The 21757-nt window shown below is 45.7% G+C and overlaps 1 protein-coding gene across 1 annotated transcript in view; it reads right to left on the bottom strand.

Moving 5' to 3' along the window:
* Positions 1 to 586: 586 nt before the first annotated feature.
* The window catches only part of FOXO1 (forkhead box O1), an 85836-nt gene continuing 64665 nt past the window's right edge, over positions 587 to 21757 (bottom strand). The window contains exons 2-3 of the mRNA XM_055118048.1: positions 1663 to 3008; positions 587 to 1206 (exon numbers count right to left, since the gene is read on the bottom strand). Coding sequence (XP_054974023.1) covers positions 1674 to 3008 — 1335 coding nt within the window. The 3' untranslated portion in view covers positions 587 to 1206; positions 1663 to 1673. The remainder of the gene's footprint in view (positions 1207 to 1662; positions 3009 to 21757) is intronic.

Consider the following 21757-nt stretch of genomic DNA (forward strand, 5'->3'; position numbering starts at 1 on the left):
GGAGGAAGTGAAACCTCTCAGCACACAGGCGTCCGTGAGGAAGACGCAATGCTATGTGGTGCCCCCAGTTTCACAGGATGAAAGAAGCTGATGACATTTCTTTAAAACACACACATAAAAAACATACTTAATTCTCTTAAACATGACACGCAAATTGTCTATACCTATACATCACTTGCCTGTCAAAATTGGGCCATAAACATTGAGTATGCAAGTATTAATTACAACAATTTTAAGATTAGTCAGAAACATCACCAAGCAGCATCCCCAAGTGTACAAACCAGTTAAGCATGTATAAAATTAGTACTAATCCAGTTAGAAATACAAAAGGAAAATTATGGATGCTGCCTCAAATATCTGGGATTCCACAAATTTACAAGCAGACTATGTAACAAAGTAGACTCTAGTTTTAAGAAAACATTACAATACAATATCTATTCCAAAATGATCTCAAGTCCCCAACAGTAACATCAAAAATCATTTATCTGGAAATTAGAACCATTTAAATGTTTGTACAAATTTGCAAAACAAACAAAAATAAACCAAAAAATAGAAAAGACCTGTACAAGGCTGGCATTTAAACCCACCCCACCCTATCCCCCAAAGTTTGACAAGTCCATTAGTTCAGCAGATTGATAACAGGCTACTGGTTCTCATGTGAATTATGTGGCAGTATGAATAGGTCAAAACTGTTCAACGGAGGTGCAGAATGGAGAACTTAGTTCTTTGTGATACATCAGTTCAGCAGAACACAGGTAGTACAAAGGAAAGTTTAACTTATCAAGGACATGAGACCATCACAGTATTACAAAGAGTATAAACTTTTCTTGGACCAAATGGAGATTTAAAAAAAAAATACACACACATACAAATACAATTCTGCAGCTACTGCTTATATACAAAACTTGAAAGCACACCAGGATCTGGAAAGTCTTTTCTGCAGTTCTACGGTGTAGTGAGTTTGGCACTTCATTGTCATGAAACTTCCATGGCACAGTCCTTATCTACAGCAGCACATAACCTGCAAACACGGGGCAAACATCCTGTACAGGAAAAGTGTCTTCGTTGCCAAGTCTGACGAAAGGAAAAAAAGAAATGCTTTTTTTTTTTTTTAATCAAGAAAATGAAAGGAGGGGTGAAGGACATCTTTGGACTGTTTCCCTCAGTTCCTGCTGTTAGACCATCTTAAGGACTTTTAAGCATAGCCTAGAAGGAAAAAAAACCATAAACACAAATGAAAATGTAGCCGAATTCACATCAATTCAACTTAACGCATTAAGAAAGACAGACTATTAGGAGGAGAGTGCACAGGCAGGGAGAGGGAGCCCCAACAGCGCTATAATCGTTCTAGGGGGAAACTCTACTTTAAAGACACACACACACAACAATAAATTTTTGATTTGTACCCCAAATACTCATTTATTGAAGCGGTACTAAAAAAAAAAAATAGACATCTATCAAAAGAACATCTTTCCAACAGTTAGAAGGCTTACGTCTGGATTCAAAAGGAAAAGTGTATAAGCTGCAAAGGGGGTGGGGACGAATCATGAAAGATGATTCTTCGTAAGGGCAGCTTTGTCGCGTCATGACCACTGGAGATACATGACACGTCTGTGCTCCCTGAGTCCTACCTTCAGGAAAGTCTTCACCTGGGGAACTCACCTGCTCGGTGCTCAGCCCGACACCCAGCTGTGCGTGGTCGTCTTGACACTGTGCGGGAAGCTTTGGTTGGGCAGCACGTTGTCGAAGTTAAAATCCAACGTATCTCCATCCATGAGGTCATTCCGGATGATGGACTCCATGTCACAGTCCAAGCGCTCGATGAACATGCCGTCCAGGTCGCTCGGGAGCTTCTCCTGGTGCAGGAGGCCCACCCTGCCATAGCCATTGCAGCTGCTCGCCGCGGAGTAGCCCCCCAGCGCGTTCACCTGCATGGGGTGGGGCAGAGGCACTTGTAAGGCGGTCTTCACCGGCGCCAGGCGGGTCAGCCCCGAGGTGTGGGGCATGGTGCCGACGTGGGCCAAGGGCCGCCCGTTGGCCGCCGAGGCCGACTGGGCGTGTCCAGGGTGGGTATGGGAGCTGGGAGTCATCATTTTGTTGTGAGATGCCTGGCTGCCGTAGGACGGCATGACTGGGTTCGGGCCCATCAGCACGTTCTGGCCAAGGACTCGGCTGTTGGACTGGGCCACCCCAGGGTCAACCGGGGTCATGATGTCGTTATGGGGAGGAGAGTCTGAGGTGAGCAGCTCCTTCAAGAGCCCCGGTGCACAGTTATACTGTGTCATGCCGCTGTAGCTGGGCTTGCTGTCCTGGAGGCTCTGCATCGGCAGCTGAGGCAACGGGCTCATGCTGGACTGGCCGTACGAGTACTTCTGGTAGTTGGGGCTGGGCGAGTTCAGACTGGTGCTGGGCGGAGCAAAGGAGTAGCAGGGGGCCTGCTGCATCAGACCGCCCGGCGAGGACTGGGTGGAGACGGTCAGTGACGTGGGTGAGGAGAGGAGGTTGAGATTATCCAGAAGGTTCTCCATGTTCTCGGGGTTGCTGATCTCAGACAGACTGGGCAGTGTGGAGGCCATCTTCGACGCGGATGGTGGGTACACCATCGAGTGCACATCCCCGTCCGCCAGGTCATCCTGCTCGGTCATGATGGGGGAGAGCCGCCCACTCACCGTGCTGGCGTTCGAGCTGGTCCGAGGGCGAAAGGTGCTCCAGTTGTCGAAGTCATCGTTGCTGTGGGAGCCGGGGCTTGCAGGCCACTTGGGGAACTGAGCGCCAGGGCTGTCCCCCGCGCCCTCCTGGCCAGACTGCAGGGACGCTTTCTTCTTGGCAGCTCGGCCACGGCTCTTAGCGAATTTACTGTTGTTGTCCATGGAGGCGGCTCTTCTCCTGGGCGACTTCCCGCTCTTGCCTCCCTCTGGGTTGAGCATCCACCAAGAACTCTTTCCAGTTCCTTCATTTTGCACGCGGATAAATTTGCTATGTAGAGACAGATTATGACGGATTGAATTCTGTAAAGAAAAACACATCATGTTAGAGAAACGAAACCTCTCCCTTAGAAATTTCACTTTTATATATATAAATGCTTATCAACTGGAAGATAAGCTTATAAAATCTGCACCAGGGATATGGCTCGATGATACAATATATGCTTTGATGCAGGCGGCAGTCACAATGCTTTGGAACCCTACAAGAGTTCACACTGGTACAAGAAAAGTTTTATTTAGCAAAATAGTTGGTCCTAATTTAGCGAATGAGCAAAATTAAGCGTTACAAACACCTCTTATACCAACAAACTTTACAAGGATGTTACAAAAATTGGTTTTAAAGCCACCTAAATGTTCCTACTTAGGTTATAAATTCCTGCCTATTGTACAGCTCCTCACATACTGTCACATCCCGGCAGGCCACACACATCCATTTTTTTTAGCGTGAGAAGCTGTGCACTTCGGGCCTACAGACCATGGCAAAGAGAGGAAGATTATTAGCCTAGTTAAGAACTGAAAGACCGAAGGCTCCCCAAATGGAATTCATTTACATCAGAGGCTCCCAAACTTATTTGGACCACTGCCCCCACCCTTTTGGGGAGTGAGGCAGATTACTCAGTAACATCAGGAAATCTACCTTCTTTGCTTTAGAAAAAAAGAGTGCCTCCAATTCCATACAAAGTTACAATTCTCACCCCCCCCATTGGCCCCTCAAGGGCAAGATTACCCACTTTGGGAAACATTGTTTTTTTATCCTTAAAATATATACATCATGGGGCCGGAGCGATAGCACAGCGGGTAGGGCTTTTGCCTTGCACGCGGCCGACCCGGGTTCGATCCCCGGGTTCGATCCCCGGCATCCCATATGGTCCCCCAAGCACCGCCAGGAGTAATTCCTGAGTGCAGAGCCAGGAGTAACCCCTGAGCATCGCTGGGTGTGACCCAAAAAGCAAAAATATATATATATATATATATATATATATACATCAAGGAACTCTATCTTCCTTAGGAAAGGAAGGCAAATAGCACCTCTTTTCTTTCAGAAAGTTGATCAGCATCCCCAACTGTGGGGGTGTTATATTCAAATGATGGTCACTCCCCTGCTCCCAAGAAGAACCAGTGATGTTCGAGAACGAGCCCTGGACATCAGAGCTCATGCGCTCAAGGCTTCGATCTGCCTCAATATGGCTCAATAACTAGCTTTGACAAATACACCACGCAGAAGCTGAGGTTTTTAAAGGGTAACTTGTTGATTCCAACCTGAGTTAGACCTTCAACCCAACAAAGGATCCCTGAGCACTGCCAGGAATGATCCCTGAGCACAGGGTAAAAAGTAGGCTCTGAGCACCACTGGGTGTGGCCACAAAACTACAAAAAAAAATGAATACAGGGAATAAAAAACAAAAGGTGATAAAGGGGGAAAAAGAAAAAAGAAGATGGGGGGCTGGATGACAGCACAGCAAAGAGGGCATTTGCCTTGCATGCAGCCGACCCGGGTTCAATTCCCAGCATCCCATATGGTCCCCCGAGCACTGCCAGGAGTAATTCCTGACTGCATGAGCCAGGAGTAACCCCAGAGCATCACCAGGTGTGACCCATAAAGAAAAAAAAAAAAAAGGAAGATGGGGAAGGTAAAGAAATAACAGAAGGGGAGGAAGAGACGACGGAACACTCATTCTCAAAGAACAAGGACACAGATCAGATTCACCAGGGCTACGACACCCACATCCCCAAGTGCCTCTGACCCTCTGTCGTACACTCCACCCAAGGGTTGCAACACAGCAGCTATGAGACTAGCCCTTCTGTCAGGTCGCCCTGCGCTGGGCTAGGTGGGACGGGCATTGGGCCTCTGTGTAGTCACATGGCAGCAACCAGCTTCTGTTGTTTGAGACTTCCAAGACAAGAGAAACTCGGAGGACAAGCTGAACTCCACGCAAACAAAGAGGCCTAAAGGAGCCCAAGTCCTAGCCTAGTCCTCAATGTCCTCCTTCATCCTAAGCACTACAGGAAGCTTCACACAGATCCGCAGGTCCCAGAGCCACACCTCATCAGCTGAATCCACCAACGCCTTCAAATCAAGCTGTAAAGCCCACCGTGAAGGAGCTGGCCGCCCCAGGGGGCCCAGCCGGCAGTGCTTTCTATACACTCAAAGTCTGGGCATTTGCACAATATTCCACCATGACAACCTATTTCTTTGAACACAGACACTGATAAGCTCAATGAGATCTCTGGAAGGAAGGAAGCTTGACTCCCGTCACTCTCACTTTCACTCAACGATAAAGGGGACAGATCACATAGATAGGCGCTTCCCACTGTGTACTGACAGGGAGGGGCTGGTGCGGCTCTACAACACAAGTAATTATCCTGGGTCACCTGCAACTGCAGTTCGGGGACATTTCTAACAGGAGTGCAGGACATCTGACGATGGTGAAGGTCATCTTTGGAAGGTTCAGGAAGCACGAGTAGCTAAGTGGGACACATGCTTGGTCTTACCCACCCGCCCCCCCAAGCCCACAGCAATCCCAAACTTATCAAAACATCATGCTACATAGTTTTCTTAGAGGACATTTCAGGTCGCTCTTGGAGTAACAGAGCTGCCGTCTAACTTTGCCAACATTTAAAAAAAAATTTTTCCGAACAGGAAAAGGTTTGCTATGCAGGGCTCGTTACATAAATTCCTGTTTTTCACAGAGCCAAGAGGATATTAAAGAAGCTATGATTTTCAGCTGGGGGTAGGGAGAAGAGTGGTGAATAGGTAAATCTTGTAAATGTGTTGCTGTTAATGATGTTATGTCTGCAAATCTCTGCCCAACATAGCTCAGGCCCAAAGGGGAAAACGCAGCTTACATTCGTGAAACGGCAGCATAACGACACACAACTGTTGGTGCTGAGATGAGTGAATATGTGAGGAAGAAAGACAGGACTGGAGAATAGAGCACGAGAGCACACAAACCACCCGCCCAAATCCTGGGTTTCTGTTTGACACCCTTCAGAAAAGGGTGTTTGACACCCTTAAGGAAACAAATTGCCAGTCAGCAAATTTCCTCTCCCCTGGCTGTCTTTCTCTACCGTCTGGGCAGTTCAGTTCAAGCTGAGCTGGCTTTTCCTTCACACACACTCCCACCAGCCCGCTCCCAACCCCCGGCCAGCATAGAGCAATGCAGCTGCAGTTCATGTAGAGAAGCCTTGACCCAAGAACTTACCAGGAGAGAAGGGTAGGGAACAGAGGCTGGGAGGGGAAGAGCCACTCCTGCCCAGCTGTTTCCCCCTCTTGGGCATGCTCCTTCATGCCCTCGACAGACAAATTCCGAGCTCCTTACGGAGTACCAGGCTAGAGTGAGTTTTTATTTTCAATCTCAAGTTCCCTAACAGATGGTTTTACACACAAGATATATTTAACCAATGAATGTGTTTGATGATTGACACCAGAAACATGACAGGGAAGATGTAATGTCTTACACATCTTCCAGCCAACCATTCAGATGCCATTTGTCTATCCATTCATGAATTCATGCCAAGGAACATTTATTGGAACCTATTTTGTGCTAGGTGCAGCAAGGAACCCAGGAGGCAACGGGTCAGTCCACTTGATGTTTCATCATCTCCGTAAGGAGACAGGATGTCCAGGCAAACAGCTCTTGGGACGGTAGATCCGCATCTCCCACCAAACACCACCCTCCCCACTTCAGTGCTAGAAATCATTCCTTATTAGCCCCGTCCTATCCTGTAACAAAGGACTTTAATTACCACAATCATAATCCTGCCCTACCTGGTCCCCTGGGGGCATGTCCCACACCCACTGCCTTATAAGCTAAGGGAGAACGCAGAGGTTTGGTCCGTCTTCATTGCCCTGCCTCCTCACAGCTCCACCAAACAGACACTCAAGGGTCCACTGAATAGATGAGCAGGTCCCCTGTTCATAGGGGTAAGAGTGAAGACGTTTTATTTCTAACTAGACGGCATTTAGAGTGCTGTGGGCAGATGTGAACGAAGGACTTCAGAGGTACAAAAGCTGGCCTGTTACTGCCCTTCAGAACCCTCAAGCTTCGCAGAATGTTGCCGCAGCGCTTGGGGCAGAAGGCCACACTGAGCTGTGGACTCCTGCCCTGCAGGCTGCCAATTCCCACACGCCAAGGAAGCGGTGGGTATTAGCGCAGGGCTACTTCAACAGGCCATCGGGCATTTCCCCTGGGGATGGTCACATGTGTCTGAGTCCTGCTGACCTGCTGCCTTCCTGCCCGGACGGAACCAGCAGGCCCCAGAGGCCATGAGAAGGCAGGGGCAGGAGCGGCACTTCTCCAGAAGGCTCCCCAAGCCCAGAAATGTTCCCCAAAGCAGGGACGACAGCCAGCCTGAGCCCAGACAGGCCCAGGACATCAGGTCTGGGCCTGGTACGTGACAGGACAGACACGTGCTTCTCCCTGGCCACCTGCAACCCATCTTTCGGAACTATATCACTGTATGGCCTGTGACTGATGTTATAAATATCCAAATGGCCTTTGGCAGAAAAAACATTTCCCCAGCCCTGGTAAAGCGATAATCAGCCAGCCGTTGAAGTGCAAAAGTAAATCTTAACACCTTTAAGTTTTAAATCACATTTAAAAAAAAAAAGTATTTGCAAACTGTTCTGTGATGTACACAATACAGGAGGAATATCGGAATGAGCAAATGCTACATACCAGAAGGAAATTTTAAAAATTAGAGGCCATACTTTCTTGGGGTGGCCTTCAAACCCGCCACAAGACCCACCAAAGGAAGCCCGAGAGCGCAGAGCTCGCCTCCTGACGGTGAGCAGAGCAAGTCGCTCTAACCCACAGGCCTGGCCGCACCCCAGTGCACAGCTCTCCTCCGCCTGCCCACGGCTCCTCCTTCCCCTCTCCTCTTGGCCCTGGGCTTCCTTACATTCTCGACATTCTGAGTCCTGCTTCCGGCCTCGGCTGCCTCCCTGTCTCAGGGCGCTGACCACGCAGACCCGGGCTCTCACACAGGGCTCTGCCTGCCGTGCTCTGTCCATCGATCCAAGACCCTCATCTCTGTGTGCAGTGCAAAACAAAACGCAACAGCAATTTAGACTGAAACCACCTGATCATAAAGTCCTGCCCACCAACTTCTGGGACAGGGCAGGGAGAGAGGGGTGGCCACACCAGAGGAAGCAATTCTGGTTCTGGGCTCAGAAGAACCAAACACACCACTCCAGGGGGAGCAGCAGCAAGGCAGGCCTCTAGCTCACCTCCTGGGCTAGCTCGTGGCCCCTTCGTACTTTGTATCTTCGACTTTACAACTGCTTATGGTACGTGCTCACTCTATCCCTAGAAGAACCCACTGCAGCAGTATTAACTACACTTGTTTTAATGGAGGCTCAGAAAACAGACCCATCGTCTTGCCAGGCCTCAGCCATGGAGGGATGGCCACACACGGCACAGCCCTGCTTCCGCACCAAAGGAACAGATGCAAACCTGAGGTTCCACATGTGCATTCTGAGAAAGTAAATGGTTGTTTATAAATACTAGCTTATGAGACTATTTTCTCCCTTAAGACAGGTAATAGATGTACAAAGCAGATTCCTCCTCTGAGGCTGGAGAGCGAGCCGAGTGGTAGCGCACTCGTCTTGCACTTGTGGGCCTGAGTAAGCTCTCCAGCACCCTATAAGGTCTCCCACACAGCTCTCGGAGTGAGCCCTGAGTGCAGAGCCAGGAGAAAAGGCCTGTGCAGCCCCAAACAACAGACAAAAAAAAACTGGGGCTGGAGCAATAGCACAGGGGGGTAGGCTGTTTGCCTTGCACACAGCCAACCCAGGTTCGATTCCCAGCATCCCATATGGCCCCCCGAGCACACTGCCAGGTGTGATCCAAAAAGAAATAAAAAAGAAAACAAAAACAGATTCCTCTTCGTGGCAGGGAATTTTAACAACTTGAATATAAATTGCATGGTCTGGAGAAAAGATTGTGGGGATGTGGCCCCTGTGTGATCCCTGCCAAATGCACGTGCCTTGGAATAGTCCCCAGACAAGCCCACAGATGAGAGCTGAGAACACAACCAGCTAAATAAAAAGAGCTTTAAAGTCAGGTAGTGGAAGACAGGACTAATGAACTTCTTGTTCTAGAACTCCTTTCAAACAAAATGCTAGACAAACTAGACTTTCCCAAGAGCATGATCTGATTTCTGTGAGCTTTGTCACCGTGTGCAAGTGTCTGCAGACCCCTGATGAGGGATTTTCCCCCCTCCTGCTTCCTCCCTACACCGTCTCTTCCTACAGGTCTGACAAGTGAAAATAAATGTAGGAGAAAGTAGGCATAATCTCTACTCAACAGAGTTCCCATTTAGAGTTACTAATAAAACACTGATTTTATAAGACAAACCATTTGGGGCAAGAGAGATAGTACAGCAGGTGTTTGCCTTGCACGCAGCACACTGGGGTTTGATTCCCGACACCCTAGATGGTCCCCTGAGGATCACCAGGAATATTCCTGTGTGGAGCCAGGAGAAACCCCTGAGTAACACTGGAGTAGCCAAAAAACTCCCCCCCCCCCAAATAATTGAAAAACAGTAACATGACATAAGCCATTTAATTTGTAAGCAGAGGGGAAAAATTACCTTCTGCCAATCATTCACTTTAAGAGTAATATCAACAGATAGACTATCAAAAGACAGCATACAAACTTTAAAAGATGGTTTTTTTTAACTGTTTTTAATTGAGTCACCTTGAGATACACAGTTACAAAGCTTTCATGGTCGAGTTTCAGTTACACAATGTTAAAGGTGAATTTTAATAGAATAGCTCCTCTACACACTCACACGTTAGCTAAACCCCAGCATTCAACTCTTCGGTAAAGATAAGTTCATTCCTCAGAAGCCTGAACTCCTTTTCTGAACCTCACTAATTCCAAAGACACTCTTGCCCTCTTGTCTGTTCTGAGGACTCTGCTTCTCTTGAAATTTGAGGGCTGTAGAAAGGTTATGCCATCTCAAAAAACTTTGTTTGCTGGAAGGCTCTGAGAAGGTCAACGATACTGGTATGCTCATTGAATGTTCTGGAAAGTACAGTTTGGAAAGATTTATTTATTTATTTTGCTTTTTTTGGTCACACCCGGCAATGCACGGGGGTTACTCCTGGCTCTGCACTCAGGAATTACCCCAGGCGGTGCTCAGGGAACCATATGGGATGCTGGGAATCGAACCCAGGCCAGCCACTTGCAAGGCAAATGCCCTACCCGCTGTGCTTTCGCTCCAGCCCCCAGTTTTGAAAGATTTAAAATGCAGGCAGAAAGCTTATAGGTGTTCGTTTATATATAAAGAGCAGAAAGACAGAGTTACCGTCCTGGAGAAAAGCAGCAAGTGTGGAGATCAAGAAATCCCGCCCCCACCAAACCAATTCTTGGCTTTGAATTCTCAAACCACCGTAGATGCACATTCAGCTCCACACAGCTTTTTTTCTGACTCAAACCATGCCAAAGAAAGGGGAAAATGACTACATAAAGCAGTTTCTTACCAGAGAAAGAAGGTAGGAGAGATCATGCTCTCATGTAAAACAGAACCAAAAGAGACTCATTCTAAGAATTCAGAAGCACCGCAAGAAGTTTCACGTAGTGAGAGGTGTGTGGTCTGGGAAGCAGCACCAGGGGTCACATTCACGGTGGGCCCCTCTAAGGCAGCCATCTGATCTCCATGTCTCAGTCCTGACATCTGTGGGACAGTACTGAGAGGCACACTGGACGGTCAGGAACCCAGGAGCGTGATAGACATGAAAAGCACTTGGCCATCACCTGATACAAAGCGGAGGAAATAAAGGTTGGCTGCTTTGTTACAGGAAGTAACGGAATACATCAACAGGAATTGTTAGGCCACCGTGTATGGCTACCACTTGATTAAAAACCATTCATCACAAACTTCCCGTAACAGGTTTGTTTCCATATTCTCACATCTGAGCTGCAATCCTCTGACAGAAAAAACTGTTTTCCCTCCCAAGATGACCTTAAATTTCATGTTTTTTGAGTAGTGGGTTGAACATGTCCTGTTAGATTCCTGGTGTCAGAACGTGTGTTCATGAAAGAGAAGACTCACATCTATGTGTCCAGGATGACAACCAAAAGGACGAAAATTGGTTACCCATCATGGTTTACAGAGAAAGAACCCCGAGAGAGGCCCCGAGAGATAAGGGGTTTAAAGAACATCTTGCAGAACATTTCGTAAAGAGGTGACAAATCAGGAAACAAAGAAAGCAGAAACAGGCCCTTCGAGACTCACAATGGAGAAGCTGGGCAATGCTCCTGGTGTGCCTGACCTGGAATCAGCTAATGCTCCAAACTGAAACATTTAAGAGCAGAACTTCAGCCAATAACCTCATAAACTTAAAATTTTTTAAAAAAAAAGTCTTCAGGGATAGAACATAAAATTTACCTAATGATATGAAATTATACCAAGCTTTTACTTTTCAAAAGATCCAAATTAAAAAGCAGCACAGTTTCCCTTTACTGCATCCTACAGGAAACTCCCCTATCAAAAAAGCCACCATTTTATGAAAGGAAGGGCAAAACCCTTAATTTCCAAAACATGAAAATGGCAATCTTTCTATCACTATTAAATTCATGTGCTTTTTTAACACACACGGGAACTAAGAATCCTAAAAGACTGACCCAAAACAACCCAAGAAAAATTGAAAGATGTAGGCAACTTCTTCCCTTCCACTGCAGACCATGCCCCTTCATCTCAACCTCTGTCTTTAACGACCATGTCAGAGCTGCTAGCTGAATGGTTTCCCTTGGGTCTGGAACAGAGAAGGTGCCTACCCTGGGACACTACTGGGTCCTGCTAGCCAAGGAGTCAACTCTAAGCGAGCGTCATCATCTCTGGCTCACACAGTCCCGAAGGTAGGCAGAGAGGAAGTGGCTAAAATTTTCACTTAGCTGAAATCCCTTAAAAGGCTCCTTTTCTTTGAAAGCTATCTGTGTGCTCTGAAGGATTTTCGAGTGGAGCTTGTTTCTCCTGGGATTAATCGAGTTTCCCAGCAGTGAGCAGACAGCCCTGGTGACAGTCCGGACCCCTTCCCTCTTCCCCCAGGGAGGCAACAGAGCAGGTACTGGAGTTCGAAGCCTCCCCTGTGCAGCCGGCCATCTAAGGAACAGTTCCTTTCCACACTCCTACTGAATCACCCACCCGAAATATGGACTCTCTGCTGCTCCTGCCTTAATGACAGTTTTAGCCCCACCAGAGTTGAAAATTAAAAGGAAACTCATTTGTTCTTTAAGTGATTCTGCTGTTTCCTAATGAAAATCTTTGTCTACTTTATAGGCCATACCATTCTTCTCATCTTCAAAGGCACCGCAAATGAACTGGCTTACAAAGCGATTAACAACCTTCTGAACCTGGCTATTGGAGAATCAGGCAAAACAAAACCACCCAAAACAAAGAACACATCAGGATTTATTTTATTCTGATGAAGACTTTAAATCAGGCATAAGATGAAGCCTAGCAAATTGATAGTTCGCTCAATTTTAAAGTTTTCTAAAGTTACTGACAAAATTAAGTGAATTTTAAGGTATTCGATCAGCCAGCAGTGAGCTGATTAAACCTGCTCATGTAAGGTACGTTTCTTTCCAAGACACAAATATAAGCGAAAGTCAATGTAAAGCTTTGTGAATATAAAGTCAAAGGCAGAAGCATTGTCATTTTGACCAATTAAGAGCTCTAGAATAACATCCCCTCCATAGTACATTATCACTTCTTATCCTAAATATACTTACTGGAAAATCATGGAATAAAATCTTAGGGTGCAAGAGCTATTGCCCAAGAACTACTATTCTTAGTAGCTAACACATACTAGAACCAAATGGTGGTAAATAAATTCAGGTTTACAAAAAGAACAGCTAACTGCAATACTGCATAATCTTTTGATATTCATTATTGTCATGCAGAGTCTTCTCATGTACCCAGAATCTTAAAACCAGCTTGCCATTCTGACTAGGAAGTCTAATTCAACAGGGATTTATGACAACTCTGTATCAACTATCTTTGGGTTGCATCTCCCTAAAATCTTAAAGAGTTTTAATTCCAAGTCAGATAGTTATGGAAAGCTCATTGTCTGGCCCACTAATTACAAAACATTCTGGGCCATTTATCCTTCGTTAAAAGTCCAGTTCCTCTATGTTGGGAGGCTGCGTCATCACCTGCGCACAGCAGGGATCCACCAATAAGCCACGAAAAGGCATGTCTGCACACTGCCCTTTCTCTCAAACAATAGCTCCTCGGACACCACCAGTCTGAGAGACCCAAGTGGAGCAGGGACCAAGAGCAGGACAGGGGCCACAGGAAGGAACAGGAGAGAAGGGGTTCATGGCCAAAGAGAAAGCTCAAATACCACAATAAGCCAGGTCAGCATTCCATTTCCAAATACCACTTTCTTCACACCAACAGACAGCCTCTTTGGCATTGTATTTAATTACTAAGAACCTTGACAGATTCTGATAGTTAGGATGGCAATAGGAGCTAGCCGGATTGTGCAATCACTTGGTGTGAACAGTTTGACAAGAAGGTCCTTGAAAAGCACTACGGCCAGACAGGTAATACGGTGAAGTGTGTATGTGTGTGTGTGTGTGTGTGTGTGTGTGAGAGAGAGAGAGAGAGAGAGAGAGAGAGAGAGAGAGAGAGATCGATCAACTTAATATATGGATATCTACAAGAGATTACTGTTACTCTTTTTAAAAATATTTTGATTGAATAATCCATGAGATAGACCATTACAAGCTGTTCATGATTGGGTTTCAGTCATACAATGATCCAACAACCCATTTCTCCATCAGAGTGTATTTCCCACTACCAATGTCCCCCACTTCCCTCCCACCATCCCCAACACCCCACACCACTCCCAGCCTCCCCCTATTTTTGTGTATTATGGTTTGCAATACAGATACTAAGAGGTCTTCATGTTTGTTCTGGGCATTCAGTATTGTTATCAGGATGGTAAGACTGGAGTAGCTTTTTAACTAGGTGACAGCTTTGGGGTGTGGATATGACTGCCAAGGCTTCCAGAAGTACAGGAAGGTGAGGGGAGGTAGCCCATCCTGACCCAGAGAAAGCCTGGAGATTTATGTCACAAATTTGCATACACAAATTTTTAGCATATTATATCTCGGTGAGGTCTGTCCTGAGACGGATCAATCAGGGCATGGCAGTGCTGATTACTGTTACTCTTACACGGACATCCTTCCAGGTGTACGAGAGGTATAGGGCCAAGAGCAAAGTCTGGTTGGACTGCTGGTATGAAGACAAATTAGAGCGCATTTAACTCCTCAATCAACATATGCATCACCCCACCCAAATTAGACAGGCCCACACAAACAAGCTAAGGAAAAAAGAGATATTTTTGCTATAACTGACTTGAAGGTTTGATCATCTTCAGAGCTCCATTGTGGGGGGGGTGGGGAGAATCCATCCATCCATCCATCCATCCATCCATCCATCCATCCATCCATCCATCCATCCATCCATCCATCCATCCAACCTTCCATGGATACATTCTAGACAACCAACTTAAAACATGATTCCTAGCAGCAGGATTTTTAAAGCCTTTAATAAACTCATTTCGTGTTGATAAACAAAGCAAAGCCAAATACCCTTCATTAACTGAAACAATGTTTTAGCAGTATTAAAGCACCCTGGCCCAATTTTTATAATACTTCCTGGCACATTATCCTGAGAAAGCAACAGTTATTGACACACAATCTGGAAAACGTTGGTCTAATGCAGATGTTGGTAGGAAAAAAACACTCTAAGTCTGGCCCTCCCACTCCTCTCTGTATTAAGAGCAGGTAGGTGTTTTTGGGGTCACGGAGAGGGCCTGGATAAGAAGTATCCTAGACACAGGTTCTCCTCGATATCATAAAAAGCAACAGAAGCTGCAGCAACAGTGTAGTAGACCCCACAAGTTCCCTGAATCCAGCCAAAAGTAAGAAATAGGCCAGGAATAAGCTCTGAGAACCACCGAGTGTGGCGCAAACTCCCCCACTCCAAAAAGGGGCACAGAGCAACAGTGTGGGCAAAATAGCATCAAAGATTAGAAAGCTTGCATGCAACAATCAACAACATCCCTGGAATTGCCAGTGCACTAAATAAATGGTGACCTCCACTAGCAGTTGTATGAGATCTATATAGTCAATTTCTTTTTACAAGACATCTCAACGAATACAATGATGTTATCACTAGGTGGTGTAGGTAATGAGAATTTTCACTTTCTGGTTTCTCTTTGCTGTTGTTGTTAAAGATCATTTATAACTTGTTGAAATCACATCAAAATAAGTATTTTCCTTTAGGGGGAATAAACCAAAACCTGTATCTGTTCATCTTTCCTGTGTTTGGGAGATTCTGGGATAGAGTAAGGGTGAAAAGAACATTTCCTATCAAGTGCCAAGCTCTCCACAGGTATGCACAGAACTACTTAGAGGGCCAAACAGGATGATGCTTGCATACTATACTCCAAAATGCTGTGGTTTTATAAAACATCCTTTGTAAAGTTGGGTGGGGGACACAATGACACAGTATTTTGTATTCTCACAGAAAAAAAAGTAGTAGAAGTAGTAGAGTATTGTGATCAAATGCCACTTGTCCAAAATAAAAACGACAACAACAACAACAACCACAACCACATGGATTTTACTCTGCCATGTAGAAAACAGGTAACCTTAGCTGGGTAACTTCTTCTCTGCCAAATCTGCAGCCTCATCTGCCAAATGGACATAAGAGCTGCCCAGAGTTTTTGTAAGAATTAAGGGCTGGGAGAGATAGCTCATCCAGCTGAACATAGAAAACAAGGGGTTCAATCCATCACAAATGGTTCTTTGAGCACCTCCAGAAGCAACTCAAGAGCAATCCCCCACTACACGGCTGGGATAAAATAAAAAATTAAAAAAATTAAAAAAACCCACTCCATTAAGCAGAAATACAAAATATGTCAAGCAAATGTAAGGCCTTTGATAGGGGCTAGACGATCTGCCTTCGATGCCATGTCACTGTACTAATTAAAAAAGAAGTTAGTATTTGTGTGTGTGTGCGTGTATGTGTATATATATGTACATACACACACACACACACACACACACACACACACACACACACACACACACACACCACACATTAGGCTAAACACATCCAGGGCACTTGGTCCTAATGTTTATACAACCATTATTAGCAGTAGCAACAAAAGATACTGTCACTTGAAGGTGAAAGTCATCCAAAGCAGAATCAAGCAAAATAAGGTCAGCCAGCAGCTCAACAACACTTCAGATCACAGATATTTTATCCCAAAGCCTAACAACATCACCCCTCACACAGAGAGCAGAAATTAGGCAGACAGAAGCTTTCTTGAGCACCAACATTTTAAAGTCTACTAGAAAATGTTGAAAGCAATAGATACAAAATAATACTAAAATGCTTAGCCACATTCCTGGTAGACTGCAGAAGAGTATAGGATTTTCCAGAGCATCCAGGTACCCGGAAAGGATGCAGCACCAATGAGAACTAGAGGTAAAGTTCAGAGACCCTTCCCTTCTCTAAAGAAACTCTTTGAAGGCAAAAAAAAAAAAAAAAAAAGTAAGTAAAATTAGGGCTCCAAAGCCTTCGCACTTGTTGCTGAAATACATTCCTTTGCTCCTGAACTGGGCTGGAGCAACAAAACAGCATGTGCGTAGGGCATCTGCCTTGCACGCGGCTGACCGGATTTGATCCCCAGCATCCTATACTGTCCCCGAGCACCGCCAGGAGTAATTCCTGAGCGCAGAGCCAGGAGTAACCCCTGGCCACTGCAGGATGTGACATAAAAAGGTACCCAGTCACCCCACCCCGCCCTGCCAAAAGAAAAAAGAAAGAAAAAGAGAGCTACCCTCAAGCAGAGGACTATGCTCATACAGAATAGTCTAAATTCTGTTTAAACTGGGACGCCGGCTGCTCCTTGCTCAGTCAGCCTTTTATCATCAAGGGAGCTTTAATTAGGCCCCATCTGCTTCCTGTTTCATACAAGACATCTTAGCTTTCACCTGTTTGGTCTAAACTGGAGTAATTGTACTCTTAGAAATAAAAACAGCCAACTTTTCCTACAATATGCAACTAATTCTCATTAAGCCAATATTGGGTCATTCAAAACAATACATAATCCAAATAAATCATTTTTCCATATATGAGTTTTATACTTAAAATTTGCAGAAACTCTTTCCCACCCACATCTTCCACTTTTCCTGCTAAGGCTCCCAGGGGCAAGAGAGAAGTACGGCAGATGAGGCGCCTGCCATGCACGACCAACCTTGGTTCATGCCCTTGCATCCCGCATGGTCCCCCAAGACCCACTAGGAGAGACTCCTGAGCACTGAACCAGAGAAAGCCCTGAGCACCACTACAAGTACGCCCTCCCCCCAAAAAAGTTTTCAAATTATCTAGCTTTGCTTACCGCTTACTGTACCATGGGGTCATATCAAATCATGGAACAAGAACTGGTCGTCTCGGGGCCAGAGTGACAGTACAGAAGGTAGGATACTTGCCTTGCATGTGGCCCACGGGTTAGATTCCCAGTACCCAGGGGGCCGGAGTGATAGCACAGCGGGTAGGGTGTTTGCCTTGCACTCGGCCAACCCGGGTTCGATCCCCGGCATCCCATATGGTCCCCCAAGTACTGCCAGGAGTAATTCCTGAGTGCAAAGCCAGGAGTAACCCCTGAGCATTACTGGGTGTGACCCAAAAAGCAAAAATAATAATAATAATAATAAGATTCCCAGTACCCATAGGTTCCCCCAGCACCACCAGGAAGGACCCCTGGGCGCAGTCAGAAGCCAACGCTCAACACCAGGTGTTGCCCAATCCCCAACCTCCCTCCCCCACCTCCTGATAAGTCTCAAAATAGTTTTTCTCTTTAAATAAACTCTTAAAAGGAGCACTGTCCTGTATATTACCCAAAACTACCAGTTCCGTTGGAGGCAAGCATCTAGAAAACAAGGGGGCTCTCCAACACATCCCTTAACCGGAAACTACCACTGCAGAGACACCGGCTTACAGCAAGGAAAGTGATGTTCGCAGAAACCAGACGGCATGTGTGGGGACTAATCACATTAGCCCCGTGCTTCTGGGAGTGTCTGTCATTACTTTATGAAGTAAGCAAAAGTCAAGGCAAGGGTAGCGGGCGGGCGGCCGGGGCGGAGCAAGAGCTGGAGTGCTGCATTTGCTCTTGACTTTCAACCAACCGCCAGCTGCCGCCTGACAGACTTCTCTCAGCCCAAGACTGGAAAGAGCCCGCACCTGTCTGAGGGCAGGGTCTCTGCTCCCTCCTGAGACGCACACACTCACCTACTACCTACCCGATATACTAGCATATCTGAATGAGTCAATGAGTGGTATCAGGAATATTTTTTCTAGTCCAATAACCAAGCACCTCAAGTAAACTTCCCTTTCTGAATAGATGAGTGATTCTGACTTCAGACGAATGCTCAGAATCTTCTAGAATGATTCCTAAATATGAAAACTTATAAAGGCCCTGTCTGAAGTGAGACTACAACAGATTTGGAGTGTGACCCAGGGACCTGCATCCAAGTCATGCCACTAAGGGCTGAGGAACACCTGACATTATGTCCAACTTTCCTGCCAGTGCTAACATTTTTTTAAAAATAACTAAAAAGAGTGTTGCTCCATAGAGATTCTGATTCAACTGAAGGAGTGTGAAGCCTCAGAACCTCCTCGACAATGACCTCATTGGACAGTAGTTTAAGAACCACTGTGTTATGCCAGTACTTTTGGTCATGAGCAACAAATAATAAAGGGCAACTTATTTGCATGATGTTATTTAATAATATTTAAGAAATTATATCTAATGATTACACTATGGAAGAAAGCCACTCTGTTCTTAGATCAACTTTTAAACATCATTGTTCCGAAAGAAAAACAAAAGCATCGGGGCTGGAGCGATAGCACAGCGGGTAGGGCATTTGCCTTGCACGCGGCCAACCCGGGTTCAAATCCCAGCATCCCATATGGTCCCCTGAGCACCGCCAGGGGTGATTCCTGAGTACATGAGCCAGGAGTGACCCCTGTGCATCACCGGGTGTGACCCAAAAAGCAAAATAAAAAAAAAAGAAAAGAAAAGAAAAACAAAAGCATCATTAGTGAATGAGGAAGGATCAACATCACCTTTCAATTTCCTGGAATCCCCCTTCCCTTCAGCCTGTAATGTTTCCTTGGAGACACGCACAGAGCCAACTTCACAATGGAGTCTTTCAAAGATCACTGCTCCAGATAGCCACAGGCAAGTGAGTGGGATGTAACGACTGGGGCCTGACTGCCTGCTTCAACTGTTTCTGCCCTGCAGTGAAAGGCTAGTCATTTCTTATTAATGTCACCTAAAATTCCTTTACATTTCTGACATCCCGGGGTAGAAGTGGACTTCATGTATGTGCTCTGAGAAAATGAGTAGTGGACCGTACCATCATGAGACCAAAGGTCAGGTGAGCCTGGCTCACATCGTGAAAGGAGTGTGAAAGTCCATCTGGCAAAGTGGGTCCAAGAAGCTGCCAGCTTTGAAGGGTTATAAGCAAACTCGAAATGACAACGTGCAAAAACTACCCTGTCACCTCAGGGCTCTCTTTTTAAAAAGTGTCTTTGGAGGATACTTAATTTAGTACACATTTTTTTAACAAGTGTTTCATGTATGAGAACAATCTAGAGTCTGTTTCTTAGTTCAGCCCAGATCTTGCATTGCTCAGCCAAGTGCACTGTGGACTCTCAACTCACAAGCATGGTCAGTCTGTGAGATCAGCATCCAGCTTTCTCCAACCAAAAGTCTTCAAAGAGTAAGTGGAGGAGGACGTCTATAGCTAAAAATTCTCTAGAGAGTTCTGCCCAGAGAGTAATAAGATCAATCTACATGGCAGACACCAGCATTAAAAATCATCATCATCATCAAAGAGTTTGTCTCAAATAAATGATTTAGTACTACATAAAAACTTGTGTGTGCACATATACAGAACCAGCCTACAAAATGAATTTCTTACCAAGCACCAGAAAGGGGCAAAAACTGAGAAAGCCACACAAAGAGAGGAATTTACTACTTTCAAGAGGCTAGGTCCTCCCTCTCAGAGAAAGGCTTAAAGACGAAGCCCACCCAAACACAAGCACAGTCCACTTCAGACTTGCTCAGGGTCTTCTGGAATGATTGCTAAATATAGAAACTGATAGTTTTTATGTTTTTAAGTCCAACAAAATACAAGCACGGCCCCCTACCCCCAGGACTGCTGAGGGCTCCCCTTTGTTTGGGGGTGCCCCCTTCTGCACAGGGACACCAGGTGTCCTCTGCAGTGCTGCCAGCACCTGTCTGATGGAGTCGTGCAGTACCACATTCAAAACCTTCTTCAAAAGTGCATTTCTGAACAAGTTATTTTCTTATCAATAGAATGAGCATGGTCTGCCAGACTTTCACAGGGTGCCATTTTAAAGGAAAATTACTACTTAAGCCTTTTATCTGGAGAAGACTGTCCCTCATCTTTCCTTTTGATGGGTACAGTGTAAGGCGACTGTGGCTTAGATAAGTGAGAAAAAATGTATTTAGATTCTGTTTACGGCCGTGGAAAGGAGACACGTTGAACAATGCTCTGCTGGAAACGCCGCTGAAGTGTTTTTAAACTGAAGATTACACCACCACTTAGGATATTTTTTCTCTACTATTTTGCCCAGCATATTACAAACTGCCTCTAGGACTGAAATAGCAGATTGCCTCAAGAGCAAATGACAATATTTGTACCAGAAATGTTGGCAACCAACGGCACAGATGGGTTTCTGCACAGCAATCTTCAAACTGGGGCTCTAAGAATAACTCCACCTACTGCACCAATGCTAAATTGCTGAATCTCAAGTCAGAAGGGCTCATTATCCCAAACTTTTTCCACCACCTCCTTCCAAAGGCTCATGTACCTGTTTGACCTCATGTTCTTAAGGAGGGCTCAGAACAAAGGCAAAAATAAATAAACAAAATTACCTGCACATCACTAAGTATGAAATGGTGAACTATCCACAAAAAGGAATTAAATGACTGGACCACCCCAGGTAGGCCAGGAAGTTATCTAGTGAACTGTTTTACTTTGGGCCAAACCCAAGCAGCACTTGAGGCAGGTAGAGAAGAGCCAGGAAGAGAGAAGCATCATTTCCAGCAGTGCCTGGAGAACCAGGTAGTGCTGGGGTGCATCTGCATGGGGCTCGAGGCCCCTCCCCAGTCCCAACACAAAGAGTTTTACACTTAGCCTCCAAACATAAATTTTAACAGAAATAAATATTGACGTAAATTTCATCTCCAAAGTGAAATGTGTCTTTCAGAAAGAAAGCCTCAAGAACGGGCAAAGAGTAGCCATGATAATTACTAGGATGGTCCCAAAGGCAGTCCTTAGGCACCTACTACACGGCTCACTGGATAAAAACAATCTCCTTCAAGTGCCTGGTGAAAACAGCCACCTTTCAACAAAATAAAGGTAGTGGCACACACATGGCTCTTCTTCCTGCCCACTGAGAGTGCCATCCTCCTCCACGCCTCTGCCTGCAGTTTCCACCAAACGGTCCGGACAGGCAAACGAAGTAGAAGCCTCCACTTACACAGACCTTAATCATAAAACCTAATCAATTACGAGTGCCCTGCTTGGCCATGGTGACTTCCTTTCCCCACTTCTGAAAAGTGGCCAGAGGCTTACGTGGTATCCCAGTGAACTCCACGCTCCCAGACACAAAGAGAGGCAATGCACAAGCTTCCCAGCGTCAGACAC

Source organism: Sorex araneus, chromosome 1 (genome assembly GCF_027595985.1).
Source record: "Sorex araneus isolate mSorAra2 chromosome 1, mSorAra2.pri, whole genome shotgun sequence".
Lineage (NCBI taxonomy): Eukaryota > Metazoa > Chordata > Mammalia > Eulipotyphla > Soricidae > Sorex > Sorex araneus.